The sequence below is a fragment of the Tigriopus californicus genome, chromosome 2, assembly GCF_007210705.1.
Source record: "Tigriopus californicus strain San Diego chromosome 2, Tcal_SD_v2.1, whole genome shotgun sequence".
Lineage (NCBI taxonomy): Eukaryota > Metazoa > Arthropoda > Copepoda > Harpacticoida > Harpacticidae > Tigriopus > Tigriopus californicus.
In genome coordinates, this window is record NC_081441.1 from 8408351 (window position 1) to 8431244 (window position 22894).

General features: G+C 41.7%; 2 protein-coding genes across 4 annotated transcripts; one reads left to right on the forward strand and one right to left on the reverse strand.

The window, feature by feature from the left end:
- Nucleotides 1-4669: 4669 nt before the first annotated feature.
- LOC131892814 (innexin inx2-like) lies at nucleotides 4670-19257 on the forward strand. Of its 3 annotated transcripts, XM_059242669.1 has the most exons (8): nucleotides 4670-4794; nucleotides 4865-5076; nucleotides 6337-6609; nucleotides 7750-8084; nucleotides 8394-8837; nucleotides 9274-9439; nucleotides 17345-17694; nucleotides 18668-19257. In XM_059242669.1, the coding sequence occupies exons 5-8, from the start codon at nucleotides 8770-8772 to the stop codon at nucleotides 19128-19130; spliced, it is 1047 nt and encodes a 348-aa protein (XP_059098652.1). In that variant the 5' UTR covers nucleotides 4670-4794; nucleotides 4865-5076; nucleotides 6337-6609; nucleotides 7750-8084; nucleotides 8394-8769; the 3' UTR covers nucleotides 19131-19257. The 3 variants fall into 3 exon arrangements, with proteins under 3 accessions (XP_059098652.1, XP_059098651.1, XP_059098650.1); XM_059242668.1 differs by lacking the exons at nucleotides 9274-9439; nucleotides 17345-17694; nucleotides 18668-19257 and adding an exon at nucleotides 5480-5778 and having other exon boundaries at nucleotides 4689-5076; nucleotides 8394-8761; XM_059242667.1 differs by lacking the exons at nucleotides 4670-4794; nucleotides 4865-5076; nucleotides 6337-6609; ... (1 more) ...; nucleotides 8394-8837; nucleotides 9274-9439 and adding an exon at nucleotides 16007-16544.
- A 265-nt stretch (nucleotides 19258-19522) lies between these two features.
- Nucleotides 19523-22809, reverse strand: LOC131892812 (putative glycerol kinase 5). The gene is made up of 8 exons (XM_059242665.1): nucleotides 21963-22809; nucleotides 21724-21893; nucleotides 21545-21645; nucleotides 20661-21099; nucleotides 20356-20593; nucleotides 20161-20284; nucleotides 19966-20099; nucleotides 19523-19897 (listed from the first exon to the last, which is right to left on the reverse strand). Exons 1-8 carry the CDS (start codon nucleotides 22168-22170, stop codon nucleotides 19731-19733), a joined length of 1581 nt encoding a protein of 526 aa, XP_059098648.1. The 5' UTR covers nucleotides 22171-22809; the 3' UTR covers nucleotides 19523-19730.
- Between the last annotated feature and the right edge of the window lie 85 nt (nucleotides 22810-22894).

The window sequence follows — 22894 nt, forward strand, 5'->3', positions numbered from 1 at the left end:
TGGCAATACAGTGATCCCGGGGTCGACGGAGTGGCCTTGGCGACAGGAAGAAGGGTCTGGGGGGTCAACGTAGTGGTCTCGGAGTCGACAGAGTGGTCTCAGGACCGATGGAGTGGTCTCGGAGGTCGACAGAGTGGTCTCAGGGACCGATGGAGTGGTCTCGGAGGTCGACAGAGTGGCTCAGGGACCGATGGAGTGTCTCGGAGGTCGACAGAGTGGTCTCAGGGACCGATGGAGTGGTCTGGAGTCGACAGATTGGCTCAGGGACCGATGGAGTGGTCTCGGAGGTCGACAGAGTGGTCTCAGGGACCGATGGAGTGGTCTCGGAGGTCGACAGAGTGGTCTCAGGGACCGATGGAGTGGTCTCGGAGGTCGACAGAGTGGTGGATTTTGAAGGAGATGAGCTTTGGAAATGACATCGTGCGAAAGCAGCACCAGAGGACAAGAGTGACACGTACGGCTCCTCCAGAAGGCAAACCATTATTTCCGCTCCTTGTTACAGCTTACTTAAGGTACTGATAGATGACGCCACTACCGAAGCACCCATCGCCGATCCTGTTGTCGGACACCACCGCTAGAGAGACATCGATTTGTGTCGAAAAAAACTTTAGACTGTGGCAGTCGTCTCAATGGTGAGACGAGAGGGGTAAGCTGATCAACGAAGAATCCAGCTATGGAGGACTCCATTACAAAGCAGACGGCGAGCGCTACCTCCGTTCAATAAAAGGACAAATATCAGCTGGATTCTGGACACGGTCGTCTCCTCTCGTCTCGTCTCACCGTCTCACACGGGGCAAAAAAGCTGATCAGGTATGAGAGAAATGCGCATATCCATCTCAAACAGTCTTCTTCCTAACAAAAACCATAAGAATTATTTTGACGTGATTGATTTATTGAAGTCTGGTTCAAATTTGTCGCGCATATGGCTTATTAACAAGATTTGCTTGGATATTTCGTTTGGAATTAAAAAAGGCTTTTGAACCACTGTGGCAGTCGTCTTCAAATGGTGAGACGAGAGGGTAAGCTGCATCAACGAAAGAATCCAGCTATGGAGGACTCCATTACAAAGCAGACGGCGGCGCTACCTCCGTTCAATAAAAAGGACAAATATCAGATGGATTCTTGGACACGGTCGTCTCCTCTCGTCTCGTCTCACCCGTCTCACCACGGTGGCAAAAAAGCTTATCAGGTATTGAGAGAAATGCGAATATCCCATCTCAACAGTCTTCTTCCTTACAAAAACCATAAGAAGTTATTTTTGACGTGATTGATTTATTGAAGTCTGGGTCAAATTTGTTGCGCATATGGCTATTAGTTAACAAAATTTGCTGAATGGATTATTCTTGTTTGAATTTAAAAAGGCTTTTGAACCACTGTGGCAGTCGTCTCAATGGTTGAGACCGAAGGGGTAAGCTGATCAACGAAGAATCCAGCTATGGAGGACTCCATACAAAGCAGACGGCGAGCGCTACCTCCGTTCAATAAAAAGGACAAATATCAGCTGGATTCTTGGACACGGTCCGTCTCCTCTCGTCTCGTTCACCGTCTCACCACGGTGGTCAAAAAGCTTATCAGGTATTGAAGAAATGCGCATATCCATCTCAACAGTCTTCTTCCTTACAAAAACCATAAGAAGTTATTTTGACGTGATGATTTATTGAAGTCTGGTTCAAATTTGTCGCGCATATGGCTATTAGTTAACAAGATTTGCTTGGATATTTCTGTTGGAATAAAAAAGGCTTTTGAACCACTGTGAGGCAGTCGTCTCAATGGTGAGACGAGAGGGGTAAGCTGAATCAACGAAGAATCCAGCTATGGAGGACTCCATTACAAAGCAGACGGCGAGCGGCTACCTCCGTTCAATAAAAAGGACAAATATCAGCTGGATTCTTGGACACGGTCGTCTCCTCTCGTTCGTCGTCTCACCCGTTCTCACCACGGTGGTCATAAAGCTTATCTAGAGATAATCAGCTTTATCTTGGACCGTGGCACGCGATTCGGTTGACTGGAAGCGGAACAAATACTTGGAGCCGGCTCCATGTGACGGAACTACTACCAAGGATGGTGGGGACAAGACTGCGAGCTCGGGTGATCGCCGCGGACACTGGTCGGGGCGGGGAAGGAGAAGTATCCGCTCGCAGGTACGCATGGGTAGGACTTGAACGAGTCCTGGGCGTACCGTAGGTCTGAGAAGGTGACAGCATGGGACGGGACCGAGCGGCGGAACTGTAACAGGTCGGTGACTTGGCCGGCTGAACTGGGATTTAGATTGTGATGCGTTCTCCGGGTGGAAACTCGGCCGACACGATGGCACTGAAGAACGGAGGTCGCAAGGCGGGCGAGTGGAGCCGCCAATAATGCAGTCACACGGCTCGAGGCACAGTGGAGAAGAGGCGGACCCACCAGGACGACACAGGAATATGCGTAAGGCCAAACGGAATCGAATCGCCATACTGCGGGAAGCCGACGTAAGGTAGGTGCCCGTTACCGCCCCATAAAGCCCTGACCTAAGGAATTGAACATGCCTCCTCATATTAGGGGTACACGTAACTGGGCATATTCACTAATAGGCGCCGCCGGTTGGGGAATCAGGCACGGGGATTTGACCACCTGCATCATGCCCATCATCGGGTGTTAAGAACAAGGATGCAGGCGCCATTGGGCTGTCCGCCCGGCAAGCCTGTGGACATTCCACCATTGGGCTGGGGAGTAATAGCGGGCCCGGCCCTGACACAGCCCCTAACATAGAGGTACAGGGTGTGGGGACCGAGTAAACCACATGTGTGTGAGGCCACCCGTGGACGGAGCCAGAACGCTGGGCGGTTAATCCCGAGTTGGAGGCGTGGGCCGGGTGGGCTTAATGGAACGGTGGGTTGAGTGCGACACAGACTAACTATTCCAACAAAGCGACACCAACTTCTTTCTTTGAGTGAGTGGCTAAATGTGCGAAAAAGGGGCCGGGCCACTCTTCCGCTGGGCAACGTGGGCAACATAAGTGGCGTGGGGGCGGCGCCCAACGCCAAAGCATCGCCATCATGACCCATATATATCTTAACCTCCTACGACAAAGCTGGCGGTTCATAGCGCCGCCTGTCTTGGGCGAAGGGGTTCAAGAACCAGTGCGGGACCAGGTGGGGTGGATGCCAGACACGCCCGAGCGGACGGCTCAGCGGCTAAAGAGCGTCAAGGTAATGAGCCCGCCTGACCGCATCGCTCTAGACGAGGCCACACTCGGATCGGCCGAAGGAGTAGATGATGGAGCGGCGCCGGGGCGCTTACGAAGACCGGCGGCTGCGCGTTGTCAGGTCGCGTGAGCGAGATGAATAGGGTTGGAATCGTGGTCCTCGTCCTCTCCTCCTGATCCCCCTTATAATCGTTCTTGTCTTCTGGGGTCCCAGCCTAGTTGCCGCAGTCTGCCGAGCCGGAGCCTGCGACTGGTCTGACTGGGGTCGGCTCGAAACCCTGGGCGCAGTCAGCCCACCAACACCAGGATAGGCACCCCATCCAAACACCGCTCAGACCCGCTCGACCCACCGACGGACACCGACTGACGGGCTGGCTCGCTGTCTCCCTGGTCTGCCCATGTCTGGCAAAGGACTGATCCCAGGGCACGAAGGGCTTTGCTAGGGGGTCCCGGCGGGCTCGGAGTTCAATCGACTCGCCGGACTCGCGCCCTGCGGCCCAAAGCCCAGCTGGTTTCAAGTGAGTTAGGTCCGTGGTTGGGCAGAGACTGAGAAGAAGTGCGTTAAAGCCCAAAGAGGCCTGAAGGTGACTAAATTGCTTGCCGAACACGTCAGTTGATGGGGTTTCATCAAGTATTTTAAACGGTTTGAAATATATCATCCAGTAAAACAACATTAGGTTAACAATAGTTGGATGAGGGTCATTTCCACCAATTGCTGGCTATAGCACAACATGCGTGCCAGATTAGCAGTCTGAATTGACGAGAAAATAAAGTAGGATTCCAAAAAACACAAATCTGGTACTCGTTGGGCTTTTGTTGGACTTGGTTTCTCATTTCACTCAGTCCACCATGAGGTTCTGTCGATGATAAAATCAGATCCTAAATGATAAAAGGTGTCAAATCCTTAATGTATACTGGCTAACTTGGGTATAAGTGTGATTCCACTAGCCTCACTTACTTCTTTGAAGAAAGAGTTTACTAACGAGTAGCCCCAACAATAAGCTAGGTCAATGCTAAGACTTAAACTCAATTTAATCATTGATTGGCTCAAACGCAAACTTAAGCAGTTGAAATCTAGTTCATTTCTCTCTTCAAAGTTTGGTCTTAGAATTCATAGGGAAAGGGGGAAAAGAGTGAGAAAAAAAATGAAAGGAGGACGAGGAGAATGGAAAAAAAATAATTATATCTGCCCCCGGCCCCATAAATTTTTCTATCAAATTTTAACGTTGGAACAAGTTAAATGGAAATAATTTGGAAGGGGGACATCTCCAATTGAAATTAGTTGTCTTTGTTAGCTAACATTTTTTATCATATGCATAAGTTAAACAGTTTGAAACTGAATGTTAGCTGATTGATTGCTTAACGATTTAGTTCTATTATATAGAATGATACAACAATATGTGGAAATATATGAAGATAAAATATGAAAGGTAAAGATAGATCATATCAACATTATTAGGCTTATCAAATCTGTCGGTATTCCACCCCAAGATGATATTTCGAGCACATTGGTAGATATCAAATCCATCAAATTTCATTGTCATGACTGTAGAAGAACTTTTGCCTCTATCGCGGGTCTACGTAAGCACTTGAAAAAAGGTGGTTGCACGGTATGTCAGATGGTTTTTTGCTTTTGAGGTTGCGATTTAGTTTAATATACATATTCACAATACCTTCCAGATATTGTGTCAATTGGATCATGTGCATGAAATAATTTCGTTCGATTTGGCTTCAATGGAAGAGGCCAACTTGTGGATTGAGGGACACGAGTTGGATAAAGGATTGCGAATCCGGACTTCTTCGAAGGAGCGGAAAGTTTTGTGCTGCCGCCAAAATTTCCAAAAACACGTGAAAGGTGACACGTCGAATGCAACAAATGAGTGTCCTGCGAAGTAAGATTTTTTTGTGGAGGAAGGGGGGATATTTCCTTACCGTTGCTGGAATTGGAATCCCAGCAGTTCAAGACGAGAAATTTGTTCATTTTACTTAACTTTGACTCATATATATTATTTGATCGACCAACGAATTAGAGTTGGCTGATCTGGCTAACCCTTGAATGTAAAGTTGATCCGGAATTTTGGTCAAAACCTTGTCCAAGTCTGACTTAAATCCTGCTACTGGATCAACACCTACATACGCCCTACGAATATTTGAAGGCAGGAAATTGAGCAATATTTCGTTCGAGTTATTTCGAGTCTCTTTAAAAAACCGTAGCAAGTTTCATTAATTGTGAGAGATGCTTTGACAACTTTTCTAAAACTTTGATATCGATCAGATTAGTATTTCTTGTTTCAGGTTATACTTCCGTGAATCCCAGATTTGCACGTGTTCAAATTTATTGAGACTTGAAGATTGTGCCTCTAATGCAAAACGCATCACTGTACGCGGGTGCTTGCACCATTCTCATCCAATTGAGAATCGAAATCTCAAACTTTCTAAAATGGTCAAAAAAGATGCTGCAAGCCTGATCCAAGCTGGAATTCATCCAAGAGTCGTTTTAAACAAATACTTTCCAGCCGATCAAGAGTCCGCCCATTGCAAGCCAGTCACCTCTAGTGACCTTTATCGAATTGCGAACAATTTGAACTTGCATGGTAAATATTTCTGATCAAAGTCTTTATCTTAGTTATCTTATTAGTCTCTAGCACGAGACATTTTTGGACGGACATAATATTTTGATCTCGTTCTTCTTGATACTGAATGCGAAGTGCAATCTGAACCATTGTCCTATGGCTCTATTATAGTTGCGGTATTTCTTAATTTAGGTTGAACTATTTCCATAGTGACTACCATCTTAATATGTTTCAAGTAACATGTACATTGCCAAAGCCTTTTGGAATTTTGAAGAAGAAATTTTACGAATGACTTACAGGTTGTCAAAAATTATAAATCCATGGAGGGTACATGATTCTAAAAGAATCTTGGTTCGTCAGTGCTCAGCTACTTGCAGGTTAGTATTTTCTTAACAATCCTTAGCGATCCGCCAACTCCATTTCGCTGCTCGATCAAATAATATATGAAGTAAAATGTATACATTCCTAACTGCTGGGATTCCAATCCCAGTAGCGGTAAGGAAGTCTGCAAAAAAACAATCTTGATATTGCTTATAAGGTCTGAAGTTGTGCTAATGATGAGGTATTTATGTTTTGCAGGCTTTGATCCAAAATTGAGTGAAGTTACAAATGTCACGACAATAATGGCAAGCCAATGCTTTCGTGGCTTTAACTATGGAAAGAATTTCCACATGAACGTGTTGCCCGAGAATGTCCAAAAGAAGGTCATCCCTACGAACGGCGCATTTTTAATTTGCTTTGCCAACGAACAAATGCTCAAGACATTTAGAAACCATTCGACCACTATTTCTGTTGATGGAACGCACGGCACCTGCTCAGCAAAGTACATACTTCTTTCAGTTCTTGTTTTTGGTGAGTATCAATCTCTTTGATCCGGATAACTGAAGCCACGAATTTCTAGAAATATGGACTGTGATCGAGCTTCCCGCCAAATCGCCCTGCTCTTGGTAATGGCAACTCAGAGCCACTTTTCGAATTTAAGTAATAAGAAAAATGTATATCTCTTCGATTAAAGGTGGATCATCTTTATATCATTTACTTGCAAAGTGAACCATTTCAAAGTTATGTTGTCAAAAGCTTATGGAGCTGACCAAGAGGAGGTCGAAAATTCGAATCTTATGTAGTATTGACTAAATTAACTACAGAACTTTGGACATGTCTTTGAGTTCCCTAACCATCGTGTTGGGCTCAAATTTGCCCAAATTCAAATATTTAACAATATCTTGTGGCCGCATGAAGAGCTTATTTGGAATAAAAGAAAGGAGATAAGTAGAGCATTGTTTAAAAATCTTAAAAATTAAAAGCCCTGGAAGCTGTCTCCTAACTTGGACCCCCAAATTAATACCCTAAATCATGAAGGTTTCTTGATCAAATTTGGTTCCTCTGGCTGCTTTATTTCAGCTGTCTCTCAGGGTGAAGGCTAAAATGTAAAAAAAAATTATTTGCTCTTTTGTGTGTAAAGTTTTGAGATTCTAGTTGCATTTTTAGGAAAAACTTGAACTTTTGCCAGAAAGACAAGCAGAAATAATGTGAGAATTAGAGAACAACTACCTTATTGCAACAAACCTAGAAGATTGGGACAATGCAGTATTTAAAGGAGGTGCAAAAGGTATCTTTTACAATACATTTTCAAAAGAATCCATGAGCTTTTTCCTCAATCAGGTCTTAGAGTAAATTGCAAGGTTTATAATTTTGAGCCCTCCAAAATCCAAAATACCCATGCTAAATGTCAAAACAATGAAGTATTTGCTTCTCTTACGGGTTCCTTCAATGTCCTATTCGCAGTCCACATCTCTAGAAGTCCGTGCTGAGGCTCATTGGTTGTTGGATGGCCGACTGATTGGTTTAATGAACAAAGTTATAATGAACGCAAACTGTGTTAAGATATCGTTCCAATGAAAGGCGTTGGTTCAGTTGGTCGCTCTAACTTCAATCTGAATAGCGGCGTGTTATTTTCAACGGCTTAATTTTGGTATATGTTCCATTTCTCAGATGACCGCGGAGAAGGAACTCCAGTATACCAGTGCCTCGTCGAGACTGAAAATCAGGCAGTGTTTTCGTCGGCTTTGCGCATCTTAAATGATATTGCCCCTGAAGCCTGTGCATCAGTTAAAACCTTGCTGAGCGATACTAGCCATGTATTTGTCAATTCGTGGAGGGAAGTAGTCAATCCGCACATCGTTTGGAACGTGTGCCACTGGCATCTCGAAAAAAGCTGGACGAAGAACATCAAGACACCTGAGATGTTACAAGATATCAAAAGGTTGAGACTCCTTACAAAGGAGCAAGATTTCTTTTTGGAGTTGACAAGCATTCATGAAAAATAGGTATGATCAAGTTGAAATTTAATTTGAAAGTGAAAAGAAATGTCAGGGAACAGGACCCTCTAAAGTAAGGTTGTTGTAAATCGGAATAGGCAAAATATTTGCCTCCTGATTAATTCATTTACTTACCTACATTTAAACCAGTTTGGTTGGCCTTTGCTCATCTTACCTACATTTAAACCAGTTTGGTTGGCCTTTGCTCATTTTTTATTTTTTCAGACGTTTCCACATGACAATCCGACCCAGAAAGCACTACCTACATCTCACCTCTTGAAGTACATTGCGTTTAAACATTGATTCTCTTTGTTTTAGGGAAATTTCAATGAAAGTACCAAAAAAGCTTGGACGTATTTCGAAACGAATTACGGGATCGACGGACGGCAAGCTCCAATTCGAGCATGGGCTCGTTTTGCAACATTAGGGGCTCCTCCCCATAATCTTCACATTGAACGTTACCATCGCACCATTAAGACCATCCTGAAGCCAAACTTTTCCATTATCAGATTTTGTTTCGGGCTCCAAGAAATTGCAAGGTTTTTTGAACGCAAGCACTTGTTGGTGAAGGACAATATTCGAAGCATTGGAAACTCGAAGAGTCAAACAGATTACAATAGCTGTCATCCAGAGTCATTGAATGATTATGTGGTGGTGAAGTTCGAGCAATCGTTCAAGGTGACTAAGAGACTAGATGGAGGGGAAACAAAGACATACGTCTTGGAGAAAAATCGATTCCCTTGCAACTCTGCCCGGTGTCAGGTGCGATGTGATAAATGCCCAGGGAAGGCATTATGTGCTCACATATTCACTTGCCAATGCAAAAAGTATGCTTACTCGTAAGTCCAGTCTTAATTGCGACTCCTTTTTTCAATCAGAAATGAAAATATAAATCTATCGTGCTTTTTTAATAAAAAACTTTTGAAGTATCAAAAGTCAGGTTTATGTTTAAATTTGCTGATTAACCAATTTAAAAAAATCTTGTACCCACTCTGGTTCAAGGAGCGCCGTTCTTGGCGATAATCTATTATAAAGGGAGGGAGGGTTGACCTGGGATCGAACCCATGAACCCGAATTTAGCTCGGTTGCGCGTTGACCAATTGCGCTACAGCCATCTCCCCTTAGAAATTCTTAAACTCAAAGAAACATTTATTGTGTTACCAATCTGGCGCTGAAATAAGTTTGATTTCCCTTGCAGCAATATGTGCAAACATTCGCATATCTTGGCCATGTCCGAAAACACATGGATTTCATCTACTGGTCAACACGACAATTTAGTCGATAACACCTACTCGTATGTTTGCCAGCCCACAACAGCGGATGCTCATGGGGCTCTTGATGCCCTCTCTGAAGATGATGCTAAGGTAGTGCGAGTCCTCATATCCAGCTAAGATATTTGCACCGATACTAGGGCGAGAGGACTTTTTTAAATTTGTAATCTGTTTATTTAGGGTGTTTAAAGACGAAAGGCTTGGTTTCAACAAATTCAAAAAGCCAACAAATCCAGAATCATATAATCCGTAAAAAGTCGGCCTTTTTCATAGTCACGAAATCAATCTAATAACCAACAAACGGATTTCGTTTATAAATGTTATGAGGAGCAAGGTCGGAGAGGACAAACCAAATGAGGACGTTTCCCATCAGAGGGAGTTGTACAAAGCCGCATACTTTGTCTGCTTCTTCTAAAAACAGGAGTGAGTCTTACACCGAGAAAAGATTGTGCCTTTTTACAAAAGTTCAAACTTTCTTCGATCTAGGATTTACTCCTTTGTTTAAAAAATATGGGCTCAGAGGTCTCGAAGTATTCCCACTCTTAAGACCTTTGTTTGTTTAACAGATTACCTATCCTTTGTTAACGCCAAATTTGTAATTTTCATGCAAATTTCCTATTTCAGCCATGCCATGTGCCAAAACTCATGCCCAACCCAGTGCCCAACCCTCCGTCCAATCCTCCGCCCAATCCTCCACCAGAATTTGAACCTTATGTGAAGAAATTTGAAATGATCGCCAAATTTATGAGCTCCACGCAAATTAGTAATGAGGCTAAGATAACTTTGATCCAACAGCTTAGAGCCCTTCCACTGGATATGATTGAGGTCAAGAACAATCCCGATATGTTTCCCAAAATCGTTCGGAAACGAAATCATGATCCTCAGAGCCGCAGTTTTTTCCCTTTCACCAAAAAAACGAAGCCTGAAGGAGAAACCTAGCTTTTGGTACTATCCATGAAACTTCCCCAATTTCGGTAATCGAACTGTGATATAGAAATGAAATTGCTACTTGTTAGAGATGACATTTTATTTGGCAGTTTTTCCTTTAAAGCCAAGCAAAGAACATGTATTTACAGTAAAGGGTACACGACAACAGAAGAATGAAACTGGCCTTGAAAAGACATTGTGCGGAAGCAACACCCACGGTTGAGAGCTTCACATTCGGCTCTGGTATCCAAACTGTTTTCTGAGCTCCTTGTTATGCTTACTTAAGGTACTGATAGATGGCGCCACTACCGAAGCATCTCATCGCCGAGTCTTGTTGTCGGACACCACCGCTAGAGGGACATCGATTTGTGTCGAAAAAAACTTTAGACTGCCACAGTGGTTCAAAAGCCTTTTTGAATTCCAACAGAAATATCTAAGCAAATCTTGTTAACTAATAGCCATATGCGCGACAAATTTGAGCAAGGCTTCAATAAATCAATCACGTCAAAATAACTTCTTATGGTTTTTGTAAGGAAGAAGACTGTTGAGATGGATATGCGCATTTCTCTTTATACCCGATAAGCTTTTTTGACCACCGTGGTAAGACGGGTGAGACGAGACGAGAGGAGACGACCGTGTCCAAGAATCCACCTCATGGCTTCGTCTATATCTAGGTGAGATCAAACATAGAAGCAGGTTAGGAGAACATGCTCTAGCATGTCAAGTCTTATCAAGAGAATATTAAACAAACAATTTACTACTCAAGGATTGTGACACAAAGAACAAGCCACCAACTCTTCTGGGAGGCCTTATAGATCCTCTATGGGTAAATTTCTGAACAATCATGACATGTAAATAAAAACCAAAGCGGAAGTTGCTACACTGTATGATTGATAAAATATTTTTTAAATGAACATTATCAACTAAATTTTACCAGGTATCTCAGAAAAGTTGGCGTCTTATTTATGTTGTTAGAGTACGGCAGCAATAAGTGATTCAGTCTCTTAAAGTCAGGCATCTTAGAGTATATTCTCGTGTTTCTACGTTTGCTTGTCAGCATATACATGAAGCAGAGGTGAATGAAAAAGATAGTGCCAAATTGGCCTAGAGTCACTTTCAACTAAGAAATGATATATCTTTTTCACTTTAGAAGCAAGTTTGGGTCAGTAGACCGTTTTGAGCGATTATGAAACTCTTTATTTGACAATTGTGCTAAAAGTCCAATGCTAACTATGATCTTTTTTCTTTTGTCATGCGCAGCTTAAGCAAAATAATGTCGGATTAGAACGCTTTGGAATTATTTCTTAATGGTGGCTTAAAGGGGGAATAATTTTGTAAATGAAGATTTGGTGAGACTAGATGGGATTCAATCATAGTAGTTCATTTAGTGATTTTGGTGCTTCTTGGCTAGCCCATGCAGTTGAAAATCTGAACCCTCACTCTACATATCTCTCATCATGGCCGAGAGTCTAATATAAATGAGCACCACCATGGAAGTTCTTAAAATGCATCTAAATATCTAAATTCAAAAGAAGATACAAGTTAGACGATGTCAGCTATAATGAGAGTTTGGTTGATGTTTTAAGAGAAGTATAGTGATTTGCAGTTACAATTGATTTTTTGAATAAGAAGGAAAGTTTGCTCTATCATATCTTAAGTAGTTTTGAGTTTTGCTTTCCATAATTTGGAAATAATTTGTTTTGTAATAATTTTGTAAAAATTCCATAATTTGCTTCGCATAATTTTGCGAAGCTACGTGATTTCTTGTTTTTCCTAAATGAAGTCCTATCCTAGGGTCTGAGTATCGCCCGGGCTCTAATATTCACAATTTACAATTTCCGAAACGCAAAATGCATCATCCTTATCAAATGTAGGTAAGGAATTAGCTCAAAGTCGATGATTTCCTAAATTTGGACAAACATATTACTTTTCTTAGCTACAAAATTAGACCAATCAAATACACGAACAATAAGTTCGAAAGGATCTTTCCTTATTATTTCTTATTGTAATGGATATGACGTTATTGAAGAGCCTCTGAATGCCTCAAAAAAGATTCCAGTGCCTCTAAAATGATATGTGAGATAATAATGCTTCATGCTTCAAAAATGGAGCTTGAGATGTGCTAACGGGTGGCCATCAGTTTTCCGCAACAATAATCTCCGTCAGCGGTTTTCGGCTAGGAGATTTCCACCATTGTGAACTCCCCCAACGTTGAATTCCGCCAGTATGAAACTCCACCAACGGTGTATTCAGCCTAGAATGAACTCCTCCGATGACCTCTCCCAAACTCAAGTCCTCCAACAGCGATCTCCCCCTACCATAAACTTTGCCAGAGAGAACCATTGTAAACTCCCCCGCAGAAGTCCGCCAACAGCGATTTTCCTAGCATTGAAATCCGTTGGCGGCATTCAACTTTGAACTACTGAACTAAGACGAAAATCAGTTGGCAGAAAACCATGTGCCGGGATAATGGTTGGGACAACCGATTCAAACCCTGCTAAGTAGGGATTTAAGTACAATGCGTGCACAGTGACAGAGAAGTACCAAAACAGACATTTTTGTAACCCAATTTCACTCAATAGTTGAAAATTCAATGGGATCACAGTGCGAGTTGGCTATAGCAAAGGGACTTGATGCTGGTATCTTATCTTCTTGTTGTTGAGGTAGAAGCTTGAGTCGATCTTGTCCTGGATCAAATGTAGACAGAATTACTGAGGGGAATTGCTAAACTTTCAAGTCGCACAAATTGTCAATCTAAGCTGATCCCACTTTCAGCCCTTACTGCATAACATTTGCTCAGTGGGCCTATCAAAAAAAAGTATTAGCTGAAAGTGATTCTCTGTGGTTCCTACAAAGATCCTTTTTGAATGTGACTCATGTCAAAGGTAAAAATTTGACTCATCCAGTTGACAACGATCGCTTTTATTTCTGGCTTGGCTGTTTTGAACAAAATGGCGATGGTTATCAGTAGAGACAGCCAAAATATGCATCATCCATTTCATGTGATAAAACACGTTTATTCGTATCTATTGCATTTTTCATGTTTTCATACATGTTTTTATGCATATATTGGGTTTTTGGCGTAATTAAATTTAGATGTGTCATCATCATTTGTTGCTACTCTTGGTCATGCCAATGCGTAAAATGTATCAATAAGAGTGTATGTATAATCATAAAGAAATTGGTCAAAAAATGAGTGTTTAAAGTGGGCATGGGGTAAAATAGTTGAGTAGGACGTGATTTCATAGCACAATTGATTTGAATTGGTTCACTGCACATGGGAAAAGTGAAGAGTGAAGTCACAGGCATTGCAAAAACAGGTGGGCGAAGGTGAAGATAGAAGTCTTGGTTTATCCAGTGAAGTTGGTGGGCCAGATCGAGCACATCCCGTATCAGCTTCCGTCATTGATGGAATTTTGCTGGGACACGGACAAACGTGCGTGACGCCAATACTTTGAAAGGATTTTGAGCCAAAGACAATGAGGTTGATTTTGACCGAAAATTTGTAATTTGAATTGAAATGTCTTAAAAAATTAATGGCTCACTCCTAACATAGGTTGGCTGAGATAGTCTGTAACGTTATTGACCAATGATCGGCTTTTTATTAAGATCAAAAAGACGTTTGCGAAGTATACTAATTGTAAATTTTGCAACTACCTGCCTCTTGATCCGAGTTTTTTTCACACAATGTTTTGCTGGTTTGGTTTGTCACGGGCTTTTCTAACCATTGCAGGGAATGAAATTCCCAGTACTATTGAAATGAAAGGTTATAATTTGTCTATTAATTACCTTTCAATCTTTATATAATATTTGGTCTACCAACGAATTTGAGTTGCCAGACTGAGCTAGTCTCTGAATGTAGGGTTGATCTGGAATGCTATCTAAAAAATTGTCCAAGTCTGACTTGAAAGATGCCACCGGATCAGCAAGGCCTACCTATTCCCTACGAATATTAGAGGGAAGCAAATTAAACAATGAAGGAGCCCAAGAAAGAAAAGAAGTGGACTTCATTGTTCGAACTAGCCTGGATTTCTCGAAATTGTAATATATTTATTTGATGTGCCGTGTGTTGTAATAGCATATACATGGAATTGAGGTGAAATCAATGAAATCGGTTTTGGGTGCGTCATTAAAAACAAGACTTTGGGACCAAAAAGTTTGAAATGATCATATCTCAGCCAAAAATGAACTGATTTAGTCGATATTTCATTTGCGAGCTCTTGTGACTTTAAGTAATTTAAGTTATGAATCAGCCTTGCTTTTGGCTTTCATACATGCCTTCAGATGATGACGGAGTGCGGAGCAATTATTGAGGCTGAATAGGGAGATGAAGCCCCTATAGCTGTGGGTGAGTGTGGCCATCAAGGCTTTTTCGACGCAGAATTTTGTTTTGCAGACTTTGGCTGTAATTCGCGGTCCAATTGAGTAACATAAACCTGCCAGATAAAGAGCAATGTTTGACTTTTGATCCTTGATGAAAAATGGGTTATGTGCGCCCTTAGAATAGGCCTTCGTCTTGTTTGTTGTGTGGACCAGGGCCCCGTCTTGTGTGAATAGAAACACTCTGCCTTGGCCCCCCGTCACTTTTTGTATACAAGTAACAATTCTACTTGTCATCATATCCATGTAATTGACCGCAGAGAGACGGAATTCTTTCTCATACGAGACAGGGTTGGACGACCCCTTTGCTGGTTCTAGGATCCCAAATAAAGTCGTTGAGGTTGGATATTTGGAGACAATCACAAAGGCATATTGACCCAGCGTTATTCCTGTTCTTTTCTGGGGACTAAAAATGGATTTTCTTGAAACTTTGAGCGTTGTAAACTGGTTGTAAGCTCGATTAAAGGCATTTTTTTGGTCTGAATGAAAAATGATTGTGCCAGCATCCAAGCCTTTAATAGGGAATAAGATGACCTCAGAGCAGACAATATGAGTGTTTCACATTGTATTCATCAGTTGCATGCTTTCCCTCTTCCTAAACCTTCACAAGCTGACGGATTTGATGATTTGTATACGGGAAACATTCCTATTGGGAATCAATAAGTCTCTAACAGCCCATTTTTCTTCATCAACAATCATCTTTCATACCAAAGATGATCTTCGTCGAAAAATGAACTCCAGCTTACCCCAATGACCTTAAGAACCTCAGACGTGGGTTTTTCACGGGCTTTTCTAACCACTGCAGGGAATGCAGATGACCCTTAATAAGATGACCTTAGAGCAGACAATATGATTGTTTCACATTGTATGCATCAGTTGCACGTAGGTCCGCACGAAGGAGGGCAGCAAAGGTCTCCTCATTTGGCATTTGCCGTGGTTAAAATCAGGTTTTTGAAGTTTTATTTTTCATCATTTACTTTCCGTCTTACACACATCTGTCCATTTATGTTTCGTTTTGCCTCGCTAACTCATTTATATCCGGATGTAGAACAAAAAGAGTTACCACTGTCGTTCTTTATGACGCACCGGGTATAATGGGTGAAGGATACAGGAGTCTCTAAAAGTGACAAGACATGCTACTGGAACAACAAAATTTTGAAAGACATCACGCCTAGCAGAAAAGAGTCTCTAAATACATACTGAAGAAAAATCACTGAATACTTCTAACCCTGGTAATACTTCCTTCATGCAATTTTAGTCTACATTGATTTGATAGTGGTAAGTGTTGACCACGAAACAGTAATTTGATTGGAGACCTCGTCATCAATTATGATATGAAACTCAATGCTATCCTTATGTCGGTTGACAAATCTGCTTCGATCGCGGTGAACAAAGATAAATCAGTGTCAGACTTACATCGATGATAAAAGATGGATAATGCTGCGATTCAGGGAACTTGAAAAAAATGTCGAACAGTTTTCGTTCCAAGGTCTTTCAAGTGTAAATAAAGTCTCCCTAGTACGACATGTTTTTCCAAGCTTTGGGTCATTTCAAAGGATTATTTTACAACAGTTCGGACGCCATCATTGACGACGCTATCTTCAAGCTTCATTATGTGGTTTCGTCAACGCTGTTATATTTTTGCGTAATTCTTGTGTCGGGAAAGGCTTACTTAGGTGATCCCATTCATTGCTCCACGTGGGCATTTGATAGCGCAAAAGTGATCCAAACAGAGATGCTCAATTCCTATTGTTACATTCACTCCACGTTCATTATCCCCGGGTTAAGTGGAGAAACCTACCCAGGATTAGCCCCATATCAGTCTAAGCACCAAACTCAGGCAATCCAACAGTCGTATTACCAATGGGTCCCACTTTTGCTTTTTCTTCAGGTTGGTTCAATTACCATTACTAATTTACGATTTATTGTGGCGCACTTTCGGCCTTTTACTACTCAAGTTGATTCGAATAGAAGGTAGAAAATTGAAGAATTATTGCCAACAAACGGATGTTCAGAACATATTTCTGACGATTTGGTTCGATCCCAGGGTAGCCAAGTCCAAACTTCTCTGCAGTATTTGAATTACAGCATAAGTGGCTGCCTTAACAGTTTAAATGGGCGAACCTGCGATCATTCTCGACAATGGGGTAATAATTAATGTCGCACTTTGGTTGTGACGACTGAGCGGGAATAACCCTAAATTGGGACACCCATCATCGGATGGCAATTCGAGCGAGAGAGCTGCCCTTTGACGCTGAACGATCGAACGAACGAATATTTCTGACGATTTGAAATTCACAGAAATGATTATCTGAAAGGGCCCTCCCCAAACAATTGATGGAAACAAAGACGATTAATCCGAAATGGGCAGGACCTTTTTCGTAAATCAAACTCTACTTTGAATGATTGGTCAAATTTTAAGCAAAAAATGTTGGGCTAATATAGGGAAAAAATTCTTTAGTGAACGAAAAAGTGACAATGTTCGAATAAATATGTTTTTAATGAAGCTTAAGACTACCTTTTTGCTATTATTCTTGGAAGTCCTCTAAATATGTTTTCGTGACATGGTTTGAGTTGCATATTCCAGTAGTTCATGCCATAAAACATGTATAACATTAAAATTTGTTCAAGAAGTTAGTGCTTAAAATTCGTCGTGAACAATTTGACTGAACACGTGTTTAATTCTTACAGGGATCGACTTTTTTGCTCCCTTTTTTCATGTGGAAGCAATTTGAAAATGGTTTGGTCAAGCGACTGCGTTTGGATCTCAACGATCCCTCTTTGCCCGTGCAAACTCGAGACGAGCAGATCTCAAGGCTGGTCCTTTACTTCCAAACTCACACTGGCCGTAACATGCTCTATGGAAAACATTTTATTTACTGCATCTTCTTCAACTTCTTGAACGTAATGGCGCAGATCTACTTCACCAACCTATTCCTCGGTGGTATCTTTTTCATGTATGGAACCAATTTTTCCTACGGCCATTCAGGCGTCAATGAAGCATCGTCATTTGAGGACATCGCGTTCCCGAAGATGTCCAGGTACAGTATGAATAGAGTCGATTTACAAGAAAGAAAAACTTGACAATTGGATGTAGAAAATCCAAAAAGTGTTAACAAAACCAGTCAAAATCTGTTTCATACAAGACACTGCGCCATAAATAATTCCATAATCAATGGGGACAGGCGTCAGATTTAATCAATAAACCCTAATCATCAGACCTCGATAGAAAAAGTTGCCTCTGCAGTCGAAGTTGACAAAAGTGCGAAAAAGTTGAAAAAACACGAAATAAAGTAACCAAAACTTGAAAAAGGTGTAAATATGCAAAACCACGTTGTAAAAATGCAAAAAAGAATTGCTGCAATGGAGATAATATCTATCGTTTTTTATAATGTTTGTTGAATTCACATCTGTTACACAATGTAGGCACCCAACTGTTTTTACTAGGCTATCCATAGAGTCGACAAGAAATTAACATTTGTTTTGGCAATGTTCGACATTAGGATACGTTTTCAATTGATATAGACGTCATAGTAAACAATTGACTCTCTTCCTGAGCCTACTGTTTTGGTGCTGAGGTTGATTTTGTTCTCAAAATAATTTCGGGTCGGATCAACGAGTCTTATTTTTGAAAAAAATAATGCCAAGAAAAAAATGGCCTTTGAACCGATATCCAGTGTTTTTCCAACTCATCAATTGCCCACGGATGTATTACCACGTTTTAATGTATATATCTTGCTTTCAATAACAAAATATTGTCAACCAAGAAAGGGTTTTCGTATCTTAAAAAAAAGGTTGTCAGTGTAATTTTTTTGCTTACAATTTGGATTAAAATTGTGCTCTCATTTTGGAAAGTAAGTACTTTAATTGGAGAATAAAAGACAATATTTACAGAATGAGTTGGTGACGGACTGATACTTTCAAGGAATCCAAATTTTAACCAAGATTCAGGATAATGCACTTTCGTTGCAAATGGAATGTATTGACGACTGTAACTTGTAACAATATTTTCAGGTGCGTCCTTCACGTATTTGGACCATCGGGAACGAAACAAATCATCGATGCGTTGTGTGTGCTCCCTCTGAATATTCTACATGACAAAGTGTACCTGGTTTTGTGGTACTGGTATGGGGTACTAGTTTTGATAACTCTGTGCAATCTCATCTATTGGTTGATCCATTACTTTTTCAAACAATGTCGTCAGTCCCATATCCAAAGACATTTGAAGGGCAAAACCAAAGGCAATGAACTCAAGCCATTCAATCAGAATTTCGGCGATTGGCTCGTGTTACATCAAGTCTATAAAAACATTGAGCATCGGCATTTCACTCGGCTGGTCTCGGAAATGTGCAAGGTGGAATCCAATGGGCTAAGGAGAAGTGACACTATGATATTTGACGAATCAAAAGATTCTGAAGACAATGATTTGGAGAAGGATCCACTGAAACGGACGGAGAAAAAAGTTGTCTTCCAATGATATGTGGATGTACTTCGCTGAAAAAATATTCAAATCATAATGTAATGAAATGGTTCTAACACTTATTTCAGTTTGGCCTCAAAACGAGTGGTGCTGTCATTGAAATGCATGTTTTCCTTTCAATTAAGTGCAATGTCAAATATTATATCATTTTATATTCTTAGCGCAGTTGCCTGAAACCATAAAACTTTCGCTCTTGTTTTGTTTGCAAGTTTGGTAGAGAGTAAATATTTTTAAAAACTATTCACCGCACTGAAAGCTTCAGGCTAATTTGATTTTCGGGCCAAAAGGGTATGTAAGTTCCTTAGCTCTTATTTTTTATTGACTTTTTGCTTTCAGACTCATGTGTTAGTTTACTTATGCCAACCCAAATTCATAATTAAACGGAAACGAAAGGAGAAAGGTCGATGTAATCAAAGCTTTTTTGATTTAGAGTACACATATAACATGTCACTTTTATTCGTCAATGGTGCTAAAAAGCAGTTCAGTGTGGAATATAAAAGTGTTCAGAGAGAGTATGAAAGAATGAAAGAGTAGATCAGTGTGTCTTTAAATTCAGAGGATGTGAACAGCACCAGAAATGAAGTTACGGGAAGAGTATCACAGAGATTTAGTGTCGGTGTTCCAATGTGTGAATCTATGGCAAGCGGCAATCCACCTTTCGTAATGTCTTTTGAGATCGGCCAAATGTTTTTCATCTTGACAAGGTTGGAAAACCCTCTCAATCGATCGCAATTTCTTCAAGTCTTCCAATGAGTTCCAAACACCTGAAATGAGTTGATACAGTTTAAATCATCAATGGAGTCAACTTTACGATATTGCATATCAGTCTGACCTTCGTTTAATCCAGCCATAAAAGCAGTTCCAAAGGCCGACATTTCGGAGGAAGATGCCCTGAAAATGGGCCGACCCGTTAAATTGGCAATCATTTGAACAATGAAATTGTTGCATGACACTCCACCATCGATCCTTGAAGAAGAAATGAAATCTTGAGAATGACAGTTAGCCCTACAATTTTGCTTGGTATTACTGAATGTCTTTAATTTCGTAATCGGACTCCTCGTCCATTGTTTGAACGAGTTGTTTCATAGTGAAAGCAATTGATTCTAAGATGGCACGGACAATATCTGGACGGCTTGTTTTCGGATTCATTCCTGCAAGAAATGCAGATAGCTTGATTAATAGACAAGCCACGATTGCTTTTTTTTTCTTGAAGGTCATCTACCAATCAATCCTGCTGTGGCACTTGGATCCGAGATGGGGGCTTGAAGACCGCAAAACCCGGGTACGAAAAAGAGAGAGAAGTCTTGGTTTGCCACAGATTCGGCAATATCACTGGTTTCGGCCGGGTCCTCGAAAAAGTTCATCCCCAAGCCCCATTCAATGACCGAGCTTGTATCATTTTTACACCCTTCGGCAAAAAAGACCAAATCGTCTTTGGTTCGCCAGCCAATCACCGGGACCTAGAATAATTTCCTAAATTACATTTCAATCCATCCACTCAATGGGTAATCTCTGGATATCCATTACCAAGCCGTTGATAGACGCGTGAGGTTTTTGGCCCGAATTCACGTCTAAGAAGGAACCAGTGCCCAAGGTCATTTTGGCGTCTCCCAGTTGAAAGCACCCCGAACCAAAAGCCGCGGCCGATTGATCGGCCATGATGGAACGGATTGGAATGGAGCTCCCGAATATCGAGGGATCCACTGCTCCAAAATGAGAGCCAGCCGTGTCCACCACTTCCGGCATGATGTTTTGGGGAATACCAAACAGTTTGAAAGCCCAATCTCCGTATGCCATTGTGAAGGGGTCGTAGAGACCAGTGGCAGATGCGTTGCCCACATCTGACATGTGTTTGGAGCCTTTGGATAACTTGTAGAGTAGCCACGTATCCACCGTGCCAAAAAGAGCATTGCTACTTTTGGCGGCTTGAGCAAGATCCGGACAGTTCTGTAACGCCCACAGCAATCTGTAATGTTGCCATCCTCATTAAAATAAACTGCCCGAATGAAGAAGTGATTCTCGGAGAAGATCATGAAAGATGAGGAATCCACTTTGATAAAGAGGCATGCTTATCGGAAACCGCGAGTTAAAGAGAGTTAAAGAAATCAGTCTTTTCCAAATAAAATAGAAATCATATTTCCTTAAACTTTCAGGTTTCCATTAGTGAAATTTCAACTCTTAAATAAATGTTTTACCTCGATATGTTCATAAACAATGATTATAGTTCCAGTTTGAGTGCAAACTTCCTCCCAATTAAAGCGGTTCAGTGTTGTTTATCATTAGGTCTAGAGCCCAAAATGATGGCTACAATGAATGAAATGTGTACCCAAAAGACTAGATTCCTGATAATCGGTATACCACCATTAAAAAGGTGCGAGCGCAAGCGCAAGCTTGCAAACTTGCAAACTCACCTCATGTTGACCATCTTGTTCTGAAGCGACAGAATGCTCGCCACTTTGAATCGCTTCTGCCCAGTAAGGAAATGTAAAGCCCCGGAGCCAGCCCTCAAGCCCTGCACGAAATCGAAGAAGCCCATAGAGCCCATACCTCAAACCATTTCCCCTAACTAGTTAGTCAGTGCCGGTCTTACCTTCATAGTTAAAGACTGGTTCCACGACTTGACGAGAGCATCCGCTCGAATGTCTTTCCACGTGATGAAATTATGGAACTCTTTCCCCGTCGTCTTATTCCATGTGACAAACGTGGCTCTGAGCGTGCTAATCCCCATACAAGTGATCTCCTTAAAGCCAATCCCCGAATCTGAAGACCAATCACAATTTATGTAGACTTGTCTTTAGGGCACTAATTCAATCCCTTGTTCCCCCCAACCTTTTTGCGCCTCTTGGATCACCCGAACAACGCAATCCCAAAGATGATCCGGCTTGATCTCCACCCATCCCGGGTGTGGATAGACCAGATTTAACTTCACCGAGGCTTGTCCCAGCACCTGAGCTGTCCCATCGAAGATAAAGGCCTTCACGGTCGTGGTGCCCACATCCAAAACCAGGACGGATTTCCTCGCCGTTTGTGGATCCATGGCCCCCAAGGATGCCAAGATGCCCGTTCTTCGTTTGTCTGGCTGGACGAGACGCCTTCTCAGCTCTCACCTGATTCACCCAACACATGAGCATAGTCATCTTTGTAGTACAAACAACATAGTCATCTTTTGTTTGATAAACTGGGGGCTGAACGTTCAAAAGATCAACTCCATATCTTCACTCATATATCACTGCAAATGTGTAGAAGGAGCGATGGAGCGTTGGAGCGGTGGTTGGCTACAAAACCCCACACCCATCATCTCTCTCCCATGTCCATCCAGTCAAACATTGCTATACATGTACTCGTACTTATGTAGGTATACATGCACACTGCAGATGGCGTGTTCGAGACGCAATTGAGACTGGCCCGAGATCAACAAGGCCCATTCGTTGAGTCGAGCTGCTCTGTCCTTCTCCTGTTGAAGAGGCCTCTTTTAATAGTTCATGCACATGAATGACGTCAGCATGAAGGCGAACAGACACCACATGAACAAGAAAGGACCTCAAATGGTGAGCGGGAAAATGAGACCATATCATGAATGGGAAGATTGGAAGGACTCAATAGCTCTAGGCTCAATACCTTGAATTGGAGCTTTTAAGTGAGGAATGCATAATATCGTAGATGGAGGTTATGGCGAGAGCTTTCAGTATTGAGTCCCATTTAGTAGATGTGAGTTTGGGGCCCGGAGAGGGTGATGTGTTAATGTTAGTGTGAGGGCAATT